Source organism: Eumetopias jubatus, unplaced genomic scaffold (genome assembly GCF_037043125.1).
Source record: "Eumetopias jubatus isolate StellerSeaLion01/CBP00866 unplaced genomic scaffold, mEumJub1_p1.0 scaffold_8, whole genome shotgun sequence".
NCBI classification, from domain to species: Eukaryota; Metazoa; Chordata; class Mammalia; order Carnivora; family Otariidae; genus Eumetopias; species Eumetopias jubatus.
The window spans coordinates 134,175,667-134,187,916 of record NW_028274814.1 but is presented as its reverse complement, the minus strand read 5'-3'; the positions used below and the strand labels follow the sequence as shown (position 1 = coordinate 134,187,916).

The 12,250-nt window shown below is 40.3% G+C and overlaps 1 protein-coding gene across 6 annotated transcripts in view; it reads left to right on the top strand.

Annotated features, from left to right (window-relative positions):
• The window catches only part of MRTFA (myocardin related transcription factor A), a 192,814-nt gene that overhangs the window by 144,543 nt on the left and 36,021 nt on the right, over nucleotides 1-12,250 (top strand). For all 6 annotated transcript variants that reach the window (XM_088025383.1, XM_028115594.2, XM_028115589.2 and 3 more), the window contains one exon: nucleotides 8,722-8,787. In XM_088025383.1, coding sequence (XP_087881509.1) covers nucleotides 8,781-8,787 — 7 coding nt within the window. In that variant the 5' untranslated portion in view covers nucleotides 8,722-8,780. The remainder of the gene's footprint in view (nucleotides 1-8,721; nucleotides 8,788-12,250) is intronic.

The following is a 12,250-nucleotide window of genomic DNA, read 5'->3' as shown; positions in this document are numbered from 1 at the left end:
AATGAGCAGTGTGCAAGTGGGGGGAGGAGCAGAGGGAGAGGGGAAGCAGACTCCCCCCTTACTGGGGAACCCAAAGTGGGGCTCAGTCTCACAACCCTGAGATCATGACCTGAGCCCAAGTCAGACACAACCCACTGAGCCATTCAGGTGCCCCATATGTGTGTAATTTTAAACAGAATTAGGGATTTCTCTCTTCAGCATTACATTGTAGTTCATTGTATTTGTTTATGCCACAATCATTTTATATTTTGAATTTATTAGCCCCATTATTATTCTTAATTATTAATTAGTCATTTATAAGAATGAATCCATAATTTCTTTCCAGTAGATGGTAACATTTCAGTTTGAAAAACCTGACCCTTAATATGTTTTAGTAATTGATTCATAAATCTTTCTGAAGGGAGAGTCAAATCGATGGGTTTTTTTTTTTAATAAGCTTTATATTTTGGAATAATCTTGGACTTACAAAAAAATCACAGGTAGTATAGAGAGTTCCCATATACCCTTCACCCAGTTGCCCTAATGTTAGCTTCTTATATAATTGTGGTACATTTGTCAAAACTAAGAGGTAACATTGGTGTACTACTAAGTAAATTACAAACTTTATTTGGATTTCATATGCTTTCCCACTGATTTTCTTTTTGTGTTCCAAGATCCAATCCAGGATACCTCATTGCATATGATTTTTAGATGGTGAATCGGTAGGATCCCAGAGAGAATTACCTTTACTTTTCTTACTTCCACCTCCTCCTTTTGTCTTAACTCTGGATCTGAATTTCTGCAGGTCCTTTTTTCTCTGGCAACAGATGAATGACCTTTCTGGGTCCTTTAGCCACTATTTCTGTATTGACAGCTTAGAATTTCAGGAGCATGCTTTGAACACTCATCATATATTTAATTTTATTAATGAATGGGTACTGATCCTTCTGCTTTTCTCTGGGTCTTACCCTTTAGAAATACCATACTGAATAGAGTCTGGGAATAGAGGGTTCTTCTTCACTGCTGGAACTGCCTTCCAAAAGGAAACACTTCCCTTACCCTCCCCTCCCCTCCCTGTCCCCCTTCCTTCCCCTCTTTCTCCCCTCTTTTTCCCTCTCCTCCTCTTCCTTCTCTCCAGCTGCAGCTCCCTCCTGGTTCCCCCTTCCCCAGAACAACATAGGATATGATTTTAAATAAGGATGTTTTGATGTAAGGCCCTTTTATTTTGCAAAATAAAACATGTCATTGGAAGTGTGGTACCAGATTACTAGCAGTGTCTGTTCCTGTCCTAAAGAAAAGCTAGCTGAGATAAAAGATTTACATTCTAGTGAAAGGTTTATATTCCGTGTTACGATTTTACAAAGCATTTTTCACATACGTTGTGTTTTTTTGTTTTTTTTTTTTAGCTCAAAGTGCAGGAGTTATTTTTACAAATTGTACTATAGTGGGAAAATTGAAGCTAAAAGAAGTTAAGTGACTTGATTAGGTAGCAACAGAGCCAGGACTAGAACTTGTGTCTTCTGATTCTTTCTCTGATGTTCTTTGTTCTTCCCTTAAAGGTCAGTTCTGTAAATGTATTGTATTCACTTGGAACTTACAAAATATTCATATAACCAACCCAATATGAATTGTTTGCCCCATTCCGCAGAAATTATAGTTCGGTTGACAGTAAACCCTTTCTGGTTAAGGATAGAGCTAATTATAGAATACATTGGGGTCTTAAAAATGCTCTTGTTTATATTAAAAGCACAAGCCAGAAACACATTTTTGGTGCACTGTACACTGTGCTAACCCATTCAGGCTGGTTTTCCAAGTTGAAGGAAGGGAATAAATCATGAAAGGGTCTAGAGAAACTTAGAGTTTAGAAAGCATGAGGAAATCCTACATAAAGTGCAGGAAAAGAGAACAGCCCCAGGGATGCTGGAGGACAGAGCAGGGACTGAGAACCAGAATGGAGAGGTGATGGGAAGGAATAAGGGAGCACAGATGCCTCACTTCCTTTTTATATCTTTCTGATCTCTATCAGGAAAGACTAGTGGGAAATTACAATAAATAGGGACCTAGAGGAGCGTATTAACTTCTCGGGAACAACATCAAGAAATTACTTGAAACTTTAGTAAAACTGATCATGAGGATAAAAACTTTTAAGGCCCCATTTCAAAAAAAAAAAAAAAGATTTTATTTATTTATTTGACAGAGAGAGACACAGGGAGAGAGGGAACACAAGCAGGGGGAGTGGGAGAAGGAGAGGCAGGCTTCCCACTGAGCAGGGAGCCCGGTGTGCGGCTGGATCCCAGGACCCTGGGATCATGACCTGAGCGGAAGGCAGACGCTTAACGACTGAGCCACCCAGGCGCCCCTTTAAGGCCATTTGTGTGTTTGCTATTCTTACCCTATATAGCAAAGATCTTGTTTCTCTGTGACTCCAGTGTTGGGTACTATCACCTTTGCATTCTCATAGCATGTAAAAAATATGTATAACTATTTGGATTTTTATTATTTTTAAGACATGACCACTTCTTTTTATTATTTATGCATACATGTATATCACACATAAGTCCAAATGACTGAATTTGGCAGGGACCTTTAATATAGGGCATGTGTATTAGCTCCAAGTTGCATTTTCCTATGATTTTTTAAGAAAAATCTAGATTACAGACCATCACATCTTTCTTATAGCATCGTAATTACTCATTTTGAGTCTCTCTTTCCCATTAGATGTAAGAATTCCATGAGAATGAGAACCATGTCTTATTCACATATGCAGTACCCAGTACTCTAGTACCAAACCCTGGCTTTGAGAGTACAAAAGATCTTAAATGGATGAATTGAATAATGGGAACAGTCTAACTGCTTAGATGGGATGTGGTGTCTGAGTATTTCTTTGAAAATACTCTTTACTTTTACAAGTACTTATTTGATGTTTGTTTTCCCCATGAAAGTGTAAACTCCACAGAAGGCAGCGACTTTGGTCATTGCTGTATCCCCAGTAGCAAGCAAAGTATCTGGCACGTATAGTAGAGCCTCATATTTCATGAGTGAATGCCTAAGGAGAGTTTTGACAAGAAACTAAGGAAGAACTGAAGAGGGCATGAATGTGAGGTGAGTTGGTGTGCTCACCAACTAGTATGTAAACCGTAGAGCAGCTAAGTAAATAAGCATAAAGCGAATAAATGAAACTGTGTGCCTTAACTTACTTATTTTAATATAGTTTACCCCGAGGTCTCTGTTTTTTAAGGCGTTTAGTATCTTAAACAATTGACTATATATAATAGTAAAGAGGAAATGTGAAAAGTTAGTTATTACAGAGCATATAAAGGAGAAACTATGAATTCCAGGGTCTGACCTCTGTCATATCCTTTATTCTTTTCTTGTAAAACATTAATCATAACTTGTACTTATTTATATGTGATTTGCTGTCTGTTTCCCTGCTGGACTGAAAGCTTTATGGGACCAGAGACCACAGGTGTATCCACCACCTAGCACAGGGCCCGACATGCATTAGTTGTTTAGTAAACATTTATTAGATGAATGAAGAGCCGTTCCCGTCCCAACTCTCAATCTGTATTTTGGTCGTGATGCTGTAGAGTAACCCAGGCAGCAGAACATGTGGGGTAATAGCCTCTTCTGGGAGCACCCTTCACCTACTTTTAATCATATATTCTAAGGATGAAACTAGTGAGTACTTGGAGAATAGCCTTTGGTTCTAAGTGATAGGTGATGTGGTTTTATAACTTGGGTGTCACTAATTGATTTTTTAAGGCATATAGGATAAACTGAAGTGTAAAATACACCAATAAAATTCACTGCTGCAGAGATGAGTATTTGAATTATTAGCATGCTAAGCTTCACCTAAGGCTAAAACCCACCCTGTTCCTTCTCTATCTTCCCAGTGAAACAGATTCTCCTAGTTTGAAGGTAGAGGTAGTGGTGTCTATTGCTGAATTAAATTGTGTTTGCTTACTTATTGTGGAGAAAACAATGGATGAGTTACTAGGAGATCAGACTTTGGAAATGCCCTTGCCATTAGAATCTTCCTTGAAGAGGTCTTATTGAGCAAAGGATGATGCCAAGGGAGGGTTTTTGTTCTTTTGCTATCATTCCCATACTAATCTCCTTCCTGTTCTTTTCTACTTCCCTCATAAATACTTCATCTCTCTATTCTAGAAGCCTTTGTAGAATCAGTAATGGATAAATATGAATAAGGTGAGAATAACATGCCAAGCTGCACATCTCCCTCCCCAGTGAAATCCAGGACTACCCACCAGTGGAAGCCACAGAGCTGGGTTTGAGGACATGCCACAAAGCCAAAAATTTGGCTTTTCCTTCCGATCCTGATTGATCTGTTTGATGTGTCCATTTCTTTGGCATTACCTCTTGAATGCCATCAGCATACTTCCATGGTCTTTATAGGACAGAAATATATGAAGTTTACTCCTTTACTTTGATTTCCCAAGAAGCCAGTTATTCCAACAGCAATTGATTGATCACCTTTGTTTGAAACAGGTAGAAAACTTGATTAATTCTGTGAGGGAGTGGAGAACCTAGGGTTCCCCACTTTATGGTTTGGTTTCTTTTTATTCCAATCCTTTTTCTGGCAGGCAACTCAGTTGATTCACCATTCATCAGCTTTAAAGACATCTGTTCATCTATATATAGGCTGCTTGCACAGACCCATTTAGAAACAGATGATATATTAAATTTGTGGAATTCAATAACAGTCAAAGTATAAAGACTTGTGCATGTACACAAATAGGTATTTTTGTTTGGTTTTTTTCCACTTGGGGAGTGGAGAGGAAATCTAAATGGTGATGTATAATGAATAGAGAGATTTTGTCGAATTCCTACTCTTTTGAATCTCCTTGGTCTAGCACTATCTAGGAGTATAACCATTTGAACTAGTGTCAGGCACTTCTTGGTGAGGGTGGATGTGCATTAAATGTATGGCCTTGAAATGTACTCCTGATTTGGGTACCTTCTTTAGTGAACACAGCACATACAGCTCTTAAGCTGTGTACTGAAAGTTATGAAATGGTTTCTTCTAAAATGAATAATCCCTCAACTGATAAATTACTGAACACTACATCTGAAACTGATGTACTACATGTTGGCTAATTGAATTTTAAAAAATAAAATGAATAATCCCTGAAGTTTGGAAACATAAAGGCATTTTATTTAGAATGCTTAGAATTAAGAGGAATTAAGATACACTAAGGAAAGGGGAAATTCATATAAATATCTATTTCTTTGTAGTTGAAAGTTTTAGAAGAGGGATCCTTTCATCTGTACACAGCCAAGCAGATCAGTTCTAAAGTAAAATGATATAGAGGTTGACAACTGTAGTTCGGAGTTTACTGCCTAGGTCTTTTTTCTTTTCCTCCTAATAAACATTGTTCGAGTTAGCAGGAGAGGGTTTTGCAGTGTATGAAAGTACATGCCTACAGTCAGGTTGTGGCAATACCCAAGATACTACTGATAAAGGGTGAATTCTATTATGTGAATGGAGAACTTAGTCAGATTTCAGATAAGCACGGAGTTTGGAGTTCACTGCTGAGAGGGGACAGGATGGAATTTTCATGTAACTGAACTTTAATATCATTTAGTTTTACAGATGGAAATATTCATTAGATAAACTTTCCTCTTTGAGCTAGACCTTTTGAAAAACAAAAGCTAAATCAACCTTTACTGTGTTCTCCATAAAAAAAAAAAAAACTTGAATCATAGACTTAAATGTTTATTCTCATGGGGCAATAAGTTTTTCAGTCAAGAAGTTTGCATAATATCCCTTATGGCCCTGTCTCTAGATGGGTTATTTAGGAGGGCTGCTGATTGGTATTTCAAAATTATTTTTGGATAATGGCCAGAGTTTTCATTAGTTATTGTTTCTTTGAAGTGTTCAGACTTACTGAATTGTATTTAGATTTCTCTGTTCTCAGAAATCAAATCAGTTATATTTATTTTTTTCCAATTTCTTATATTTAATCATTTTCTAATAGCTCATATTACACTGGGCTTTAGAAACACTATATATAAGGGCGCCTGGGTGGCTCAGTCGGTTAAGCATCTTCCTTGGGCTCAGGTCATGGGATTGAGCCCCACAGTTCGGGCTCTCTGCTTGGCGGGGAACCTGCTTCTCCCTCACCCTCTGCCTGTGGCTCCCCCCACTTGTGCTCTCTCTCTGTCAAATAAATAAAAATCTTAAAAAAAACAATATATATAAAAGATGACAGATATTTTCCCTTTTTTCCCCTCTTTCTTTCTTTCCTCCAAGGAGACGTATGGCATAGTATTAAGTAGAATCACAAAGACCTGGGTATGAATTCTCATGCCAGCACTTTTGAGCTGTGTGACCTAAGGCAAAGTTTTAAAGGTCTGATCCTTAGCTTCCTTATGTGTAAAATGGAGATAATAATTGTACCGTTCTCATAGAGCCCCCCTTTTTTAAGTTAAAAGTAGGTCAATCACTTAACACTGGGCCTGACACAGTGACACTCAGTGACTCCTAGTTAAGTATTTGCATTTTATTGTAATTATTAGTGTTGCTGCTAATCTGTGGTTCTAATTTATCTGAAATCAAATTCCTAGATTAGTTTAAGTTTATTTTTACTGAAGTATCACTCAAACTCCTTTGACCCTGGCCTGAGCCACATCCCTTTTCTTCAGTCCCTTTGCCTGTCTCACCAGAGAACCAGCTGAGGTGGTCACATTCCGTGCCTGTTGTCTCAGCAGCATAGGCTCCGGAAGACGCTGAAGAAGTAGAGAAGTAAGGAACCCACATTCTGGAATCAGACTCTTATTAGTGGGATAATCTTAGGTAAATTACTGAATCACTCTGGGCCTTATTTTCTACCTGTAAAATGGGATTAGTAATGCCCATGTCTTTCCATAGGGGTGTTATTAGATATATCTGAGTAAATTAGTTAAAACATGAGAGTACATAGAACAGTGTCTGTCACCGAACACATCCTCTATAAATGTTAGCCACTAGTGTGGCTCTTGTTTTATCCATTTTTTCTGCAAGTCTTTGCTTTTAAGTGTTAATTAAAAAAAAAAAAATTAATAGTAATAGTTACAACTTCCTGATAAGATCTCTCAGGCTGTATTATCATTTTGAGATACAGTTCAATTCAAGAAACAGTTATTAAATGCTTACTGTGTATTGAGTGGTATGTAGGGCATGTATTAATAAGATATATTCCTCTGCCCTCCAGGAGTTTATAAACTGGTAGGAGAGATGAGCTATGTTCAGGGGGTAACTGTTGCATAGGGCAAAATACTACGATACTTTTTATAACAGATAAAAGGTAGCTCACAGGAGGTCTAGAGTAATTCTGCCTGCTTGGGGTCAGGAACGTCAGGATAGGCATTTCCAAGTGAAGTGAATAAACTGTTGGGCCAGTACATGGTACTTGAGGAAGAGCAGTTGGACAGCCTTGCTTGGGGCATTTACAGTGGGGGAAGTACTCCACAAGTAAGGTCGCGAGCCAGGGAGCTGTCTGAGCAACATGGCAAAACTGTGGTGCCAGATACTTGTTAAGAGGAGGAGTGTGAGGGAGGTGGAAGATTTGAAGTTGGCTCAAAAACTTTAATACTTGTTTGGGGGTGGGGGAGTGCAGGTATTGCAGATCATGATTCCATTTTCTGAAGAGACAAGAAGGATGGAAAGTGGGTTAGGTTTTTGGGAGAAAGGTTCTACTTTGGACTTGCTGAATTTGAGATGTAGTCAGGAGCCCAGTTATGGTTCTGCCATTCTTGGAGGCCTTCTTAAAAACTGCTCTCTGAGTGGAAAAGGCAGGTAACCTAAGATAATATGATTCCTAATAGATGCAGGTCTCCCTCAAATGTGACTTGCAGAGACCTTATAATTGAAGACTTACCACATAAGGGGACTTTCCTTGGCTCCTAACCCTCCTTCTCTGAATGTTTTCTCACTTACCCTCTGAATGCCGGCCGTGCCATGGTCGTTCTGCATGGTATGCAGTGGTAATGCCCTTTACATTTCATTGGCATTTGAAATAGAGATCATTGACTTTGAACTTTAGAAAAATTCCTAATTGAGTGTTTCATTAGGTGGTGTTGCCAGAGTCACCCTCCCCTATCCTGGGTGCGCTTTGACTTGTGTCGCGTGGTTGTTTCCCCTCAACAGAAAAAAGCTCTAAGTGAACAGTAAGAGGAAGAAAAGAGTTATATTGATGGTAAAATGTTTTCTGGTCTAGAGAAATGCATTGTTTGGTGAATATAGGTGTAATTTTTAGATACAAAAGACAAGATTTTACAAATAACCAATACTTCCTGATCTATGTGAGCACGGTATCATTCACTGCACTCACGATGGTAAACACATGCTGCCAGGAAAACAGTGTAGAACATCTAGAAAGCTTTTCCTGCTGGGTGTTGGTCCTCATTATATTTCCTTTGAGTTAAGAACTTGTGTTTTTTTAGTCTTAGGAGGAGGATACAGTGTTGTAGGAGGTTTTGAGCAAGAGGCAAGACTTTGGTACTTTGTGGATTGTTATCGCCCTGCAAGACCCTTCGCAACTTCCTCTCGCCACCCACAGCAGAATACGGAAACCCTGCTGTATCAGGCCACTTCTGCAATTAACAGACAGTCACAATTAAAGGGATCCTTCTTTCACACTACACGCTTCTGTTCTGAGACTTTCTTTGTATTTGAAAATGTGTCTTTTGTGGTGGAATGCCCAACTGAGCCTTGGTCTCTCCTCTTTCTTTGCCGCCCTGCAGTGCTGCAGTTGAAGCTCCAGCAGCGCCGGACGCGAGAAGAGCTGGTGAGCCAAGGGATCATGCCGCGTAAGTGTCTCTGTCTCTCTCTCTGTCAGCATTTAATGGAGCTGCGTTTTCGACATGGTGTGTGTGCCTGGTGTGCCATGGGAAGCATCTAACAGCAAACAAGGGCAGCAGGTTTCATGTGTCACTCTTTTCTTGTGCTGCTCCAAGTTCAAGGACTTTTCAATCACTAATAGCTAAGATACTGCCCTTATTAAGTTCAGTGAAACAAACAGCATTGGATTGAATGGTGCCATCGAACCACCCTTCGCTTTTGAATTGTACCTTTCAGGGGTTTCTGCTCCCTGTTACACTCACTTCCCTTTATAGGAAGAGCAAATCTTGAGCTGGGGTATTGTGAGGAAGAACCCACTTCTTGCATGTGTTTTGCCTTCGTGTTCAGGTTCTTGGGAAGAGAAAACCCTTTTCCACCTGGTATTTTGAATCAACTACAGTTTTATTTAGAGTGAGATTCTCAGATACTCTGTGGCTGGCATGGGTGTGAGTGTGCTTGATGGGGTTATTGCAGAGCTGGGCTTAGAAGGTGCACAACTATATTACTTGGGGAGAAATGAAACCAACATTGGAATCTGTTAGAAGTAAGAAAATTTGCTTTCAATACCAACAGCATTATAAACTGAGTGGAAACTGGAGCCAGCAAGATTTTGCTCTTTTTGACATTCTTTTTAAGTCATCAGTGGAGAGCTTAGGCACTCCCTCTTCTTTCTTTTCTCTTGTGTGTTATTGCTACTTGGACACACCCTATGAAGTTTAAAAAAAAAAAAAAAAAGTCCTACAACAACTTCTAGCTTCATAGTGAGAGAATTAATGTTTTTCACCTTAACTCAGTGCTGACCTACTGCCACGGCATTTTCCTAATCCTAATTCACTTCTTCATTCAGTTTATTTGAGAACTGGTGTGTGCCCTTGATGCGGCAAGAAAAATCCAGCTCCTGCTCTCAGGAGTTTTATGTTTAAAAGGAGAATAGTGATAGTAAACAAGGAGACAAATAAGGTAATTTCGGAGCATAGTAAGTGTTACAAAGTAAATTAATCAGTTGGTGTGTTAACAAGTAATAGGAATGAGATGGGGTCACTTTGGATAAGATGATCAGGAAAGGCCTCCCTGAGGAGGAAATATTTGAGCTGAGGTTTGAAGGATGAGATGGAGTCAGCCATGCAGAAACAGGCAAAGGGCCTGGGAGAAGCGAGAACAAGTGTAAGGGCCTAGTGCAGGTAAGAGCCTGACGTGTTTGAAAACATCAAGGAAGCAGGTGTGGCTGGGGCCTGGTGAGTGAGGGGAGCCTGGGGACAAGTTAAGATTGGCAGGGTGGGCAGGGCTAGAATGAGGGCCAACTACTCGGAAGGGGTGGATTTTATTTTAGGTACAATGGGAAGCCATTGAAGCCTTTTAATAAGCAAGTGAGGATGGGATTTGATTCATGTCTTGGTGATGGCAGGTCCATTTCTAAGAACTAGAACCGTATAGCAGGTGGAAGGAATCTGAGGTCTGTTTCTATCCTAAGCATCAGCCAGGAACTTAAGTCTCAAATTCAGCTTTTTATTTACTGCCGTTAACTTCCAAACCATTTACCCACATTATGCTGCTATCTTCTCTGGCTTTCCAGTGAAGGACTTCCCACCCACAACCCTAAAGAGTCAAATAGAGCAGGCTGCTTGTGTGGTGGATCAGTGATATGATCAGGAAGGGCACTATTGTGCTTTACAGATCACTCCAGATCTGCCTCTCTATAAACCCTTGTGGAGGAACAAGTCACCCAGAGTCTTATCTCCTTGTCCCTTTCATCAAGTACATCATGTGTTTAATGTCTACACTGTGTCCAGGGTAGTTAGTCCTGGAGAGATTAAAGAAATATCAGGCAAGGTACCTGCCCTCAGACATTTAACAGTTTGAGTAGCTAAAATTTACCCATATACAAAATAAAGAACAATTCAGCATCCTGTGGGGGTGCTGACTAATTACAGTACTAGTTCTGAGAGCATAACACTATTTCTCAAGATCCGTGAGATGTTCAGGGTCTAAAAGCCTTTCAGAGAGGGTGAGGGCTCTGCATTCCTGTGCCTGTCTCGTACTTGGTACCAGTGGTTACTAGAGCTCACTGCTTAATACGATTGATCGAGTACAGCTTCCCTGCTCAGCATTTCTTGTCATGTTCTGTGTTGTTAAAAGACAGATGATGCTTCCATTATTGGAGTTATCTGCTTATACATTTCCCTCCAGCCATACTGTGAGCTCCTTGAGAAAGTATCTTACCCAGTGCCAGGCACTGAATGAATGAATCGAGACAGCCAGTTGTAAAGTGTGATGTATGTGTGTGTATGTGAATGACAGACAGGGACAGATACAACTCTCTTGTAAACTTGTTGGAATTCTGGACATTGAATTTGGAACAACACTTCTGTTCTGTCAGGAGCCTAGGTTCTGAAATGTTCTGAGTACCTAATTGTATACTCTGCACTGTGAAGTGAGAATAATTGCCCTTCCTGTAGGAATAGAAATTATCTGCTTCTGTGAGAAAACTGCATCTTCCTCCTACCAAGAGCCACCTTCAGCTATGGACAGTCTTGGTGGTCAGCTTTTCTAGTGTGAAGGACGTAGGTAGCAGTCTCTTAGATTCTGAGAGAGAATGTTGATGCCTGCCAGTAGTTTCAGATGTGAAATTCCCTGTTCACCTACATACCAGCTGATACACGGAGATAGGGTCCTGAGGTTCTTTTTTTTTTTTTTTTGCCAACCCTGCACCCTGTGAGTAAATTCCTCCTCATCACAGCCCTGCACTGTCTACTCTTATCCTGTTGTAGTCTCCAGCACCCTCAGCCCACCTGCCATCCTCCACCAGCCCCACCTCTCACCCTCCATGCCGCAGGTTCCAAAGAAAATCGAGCAGTGTTGGAAGCAGCTTGTAAGTGACCAGCAAGTAGTTGTTGATTGTTGGAGTTTTGGAGGCCTGAAAAAGTAACATCTGGTTTGAAGGGTCTGCTTCCATTCCCATCTTGCTGGCCTGAGGGGTTTCTCTAAAGTGCACTTATATGTAAGTTTGTTGTACAACTGAGGAAGTAGGGAGGCCCTCGAACTGGGGGAGAGGAGTGATGTAGTCATGGCTGTATTCTGCCTCATCATTTCTGTGTTTATATCTTTTATCAAATTCTTTTCATTCCAATCTTATTTATAGCTCTGGGAAGAAAACCCACCCACCTCATCTTCCAGAATACTCCTACACAGTTCCCATGTAGGACTGGCTTTCAGTTCTGACGGCATATCTGTAGGACACCCATGTCTTCAGTGGCTCCCTTGCCTTCAGGGTTGTTCATGTTCTGCATATTGTTCAGAGTTGAGGTATGGCCTTTCATAAAGTGCAGGAGATTAAAGACTCTCCCAATTCCTACATACCCCTCTCTGCTGCTTGATAAGCTCTGTTCATGGCATCTAAACTATGGGGTATGGAAGTTGGTTTCTGATGTGTTT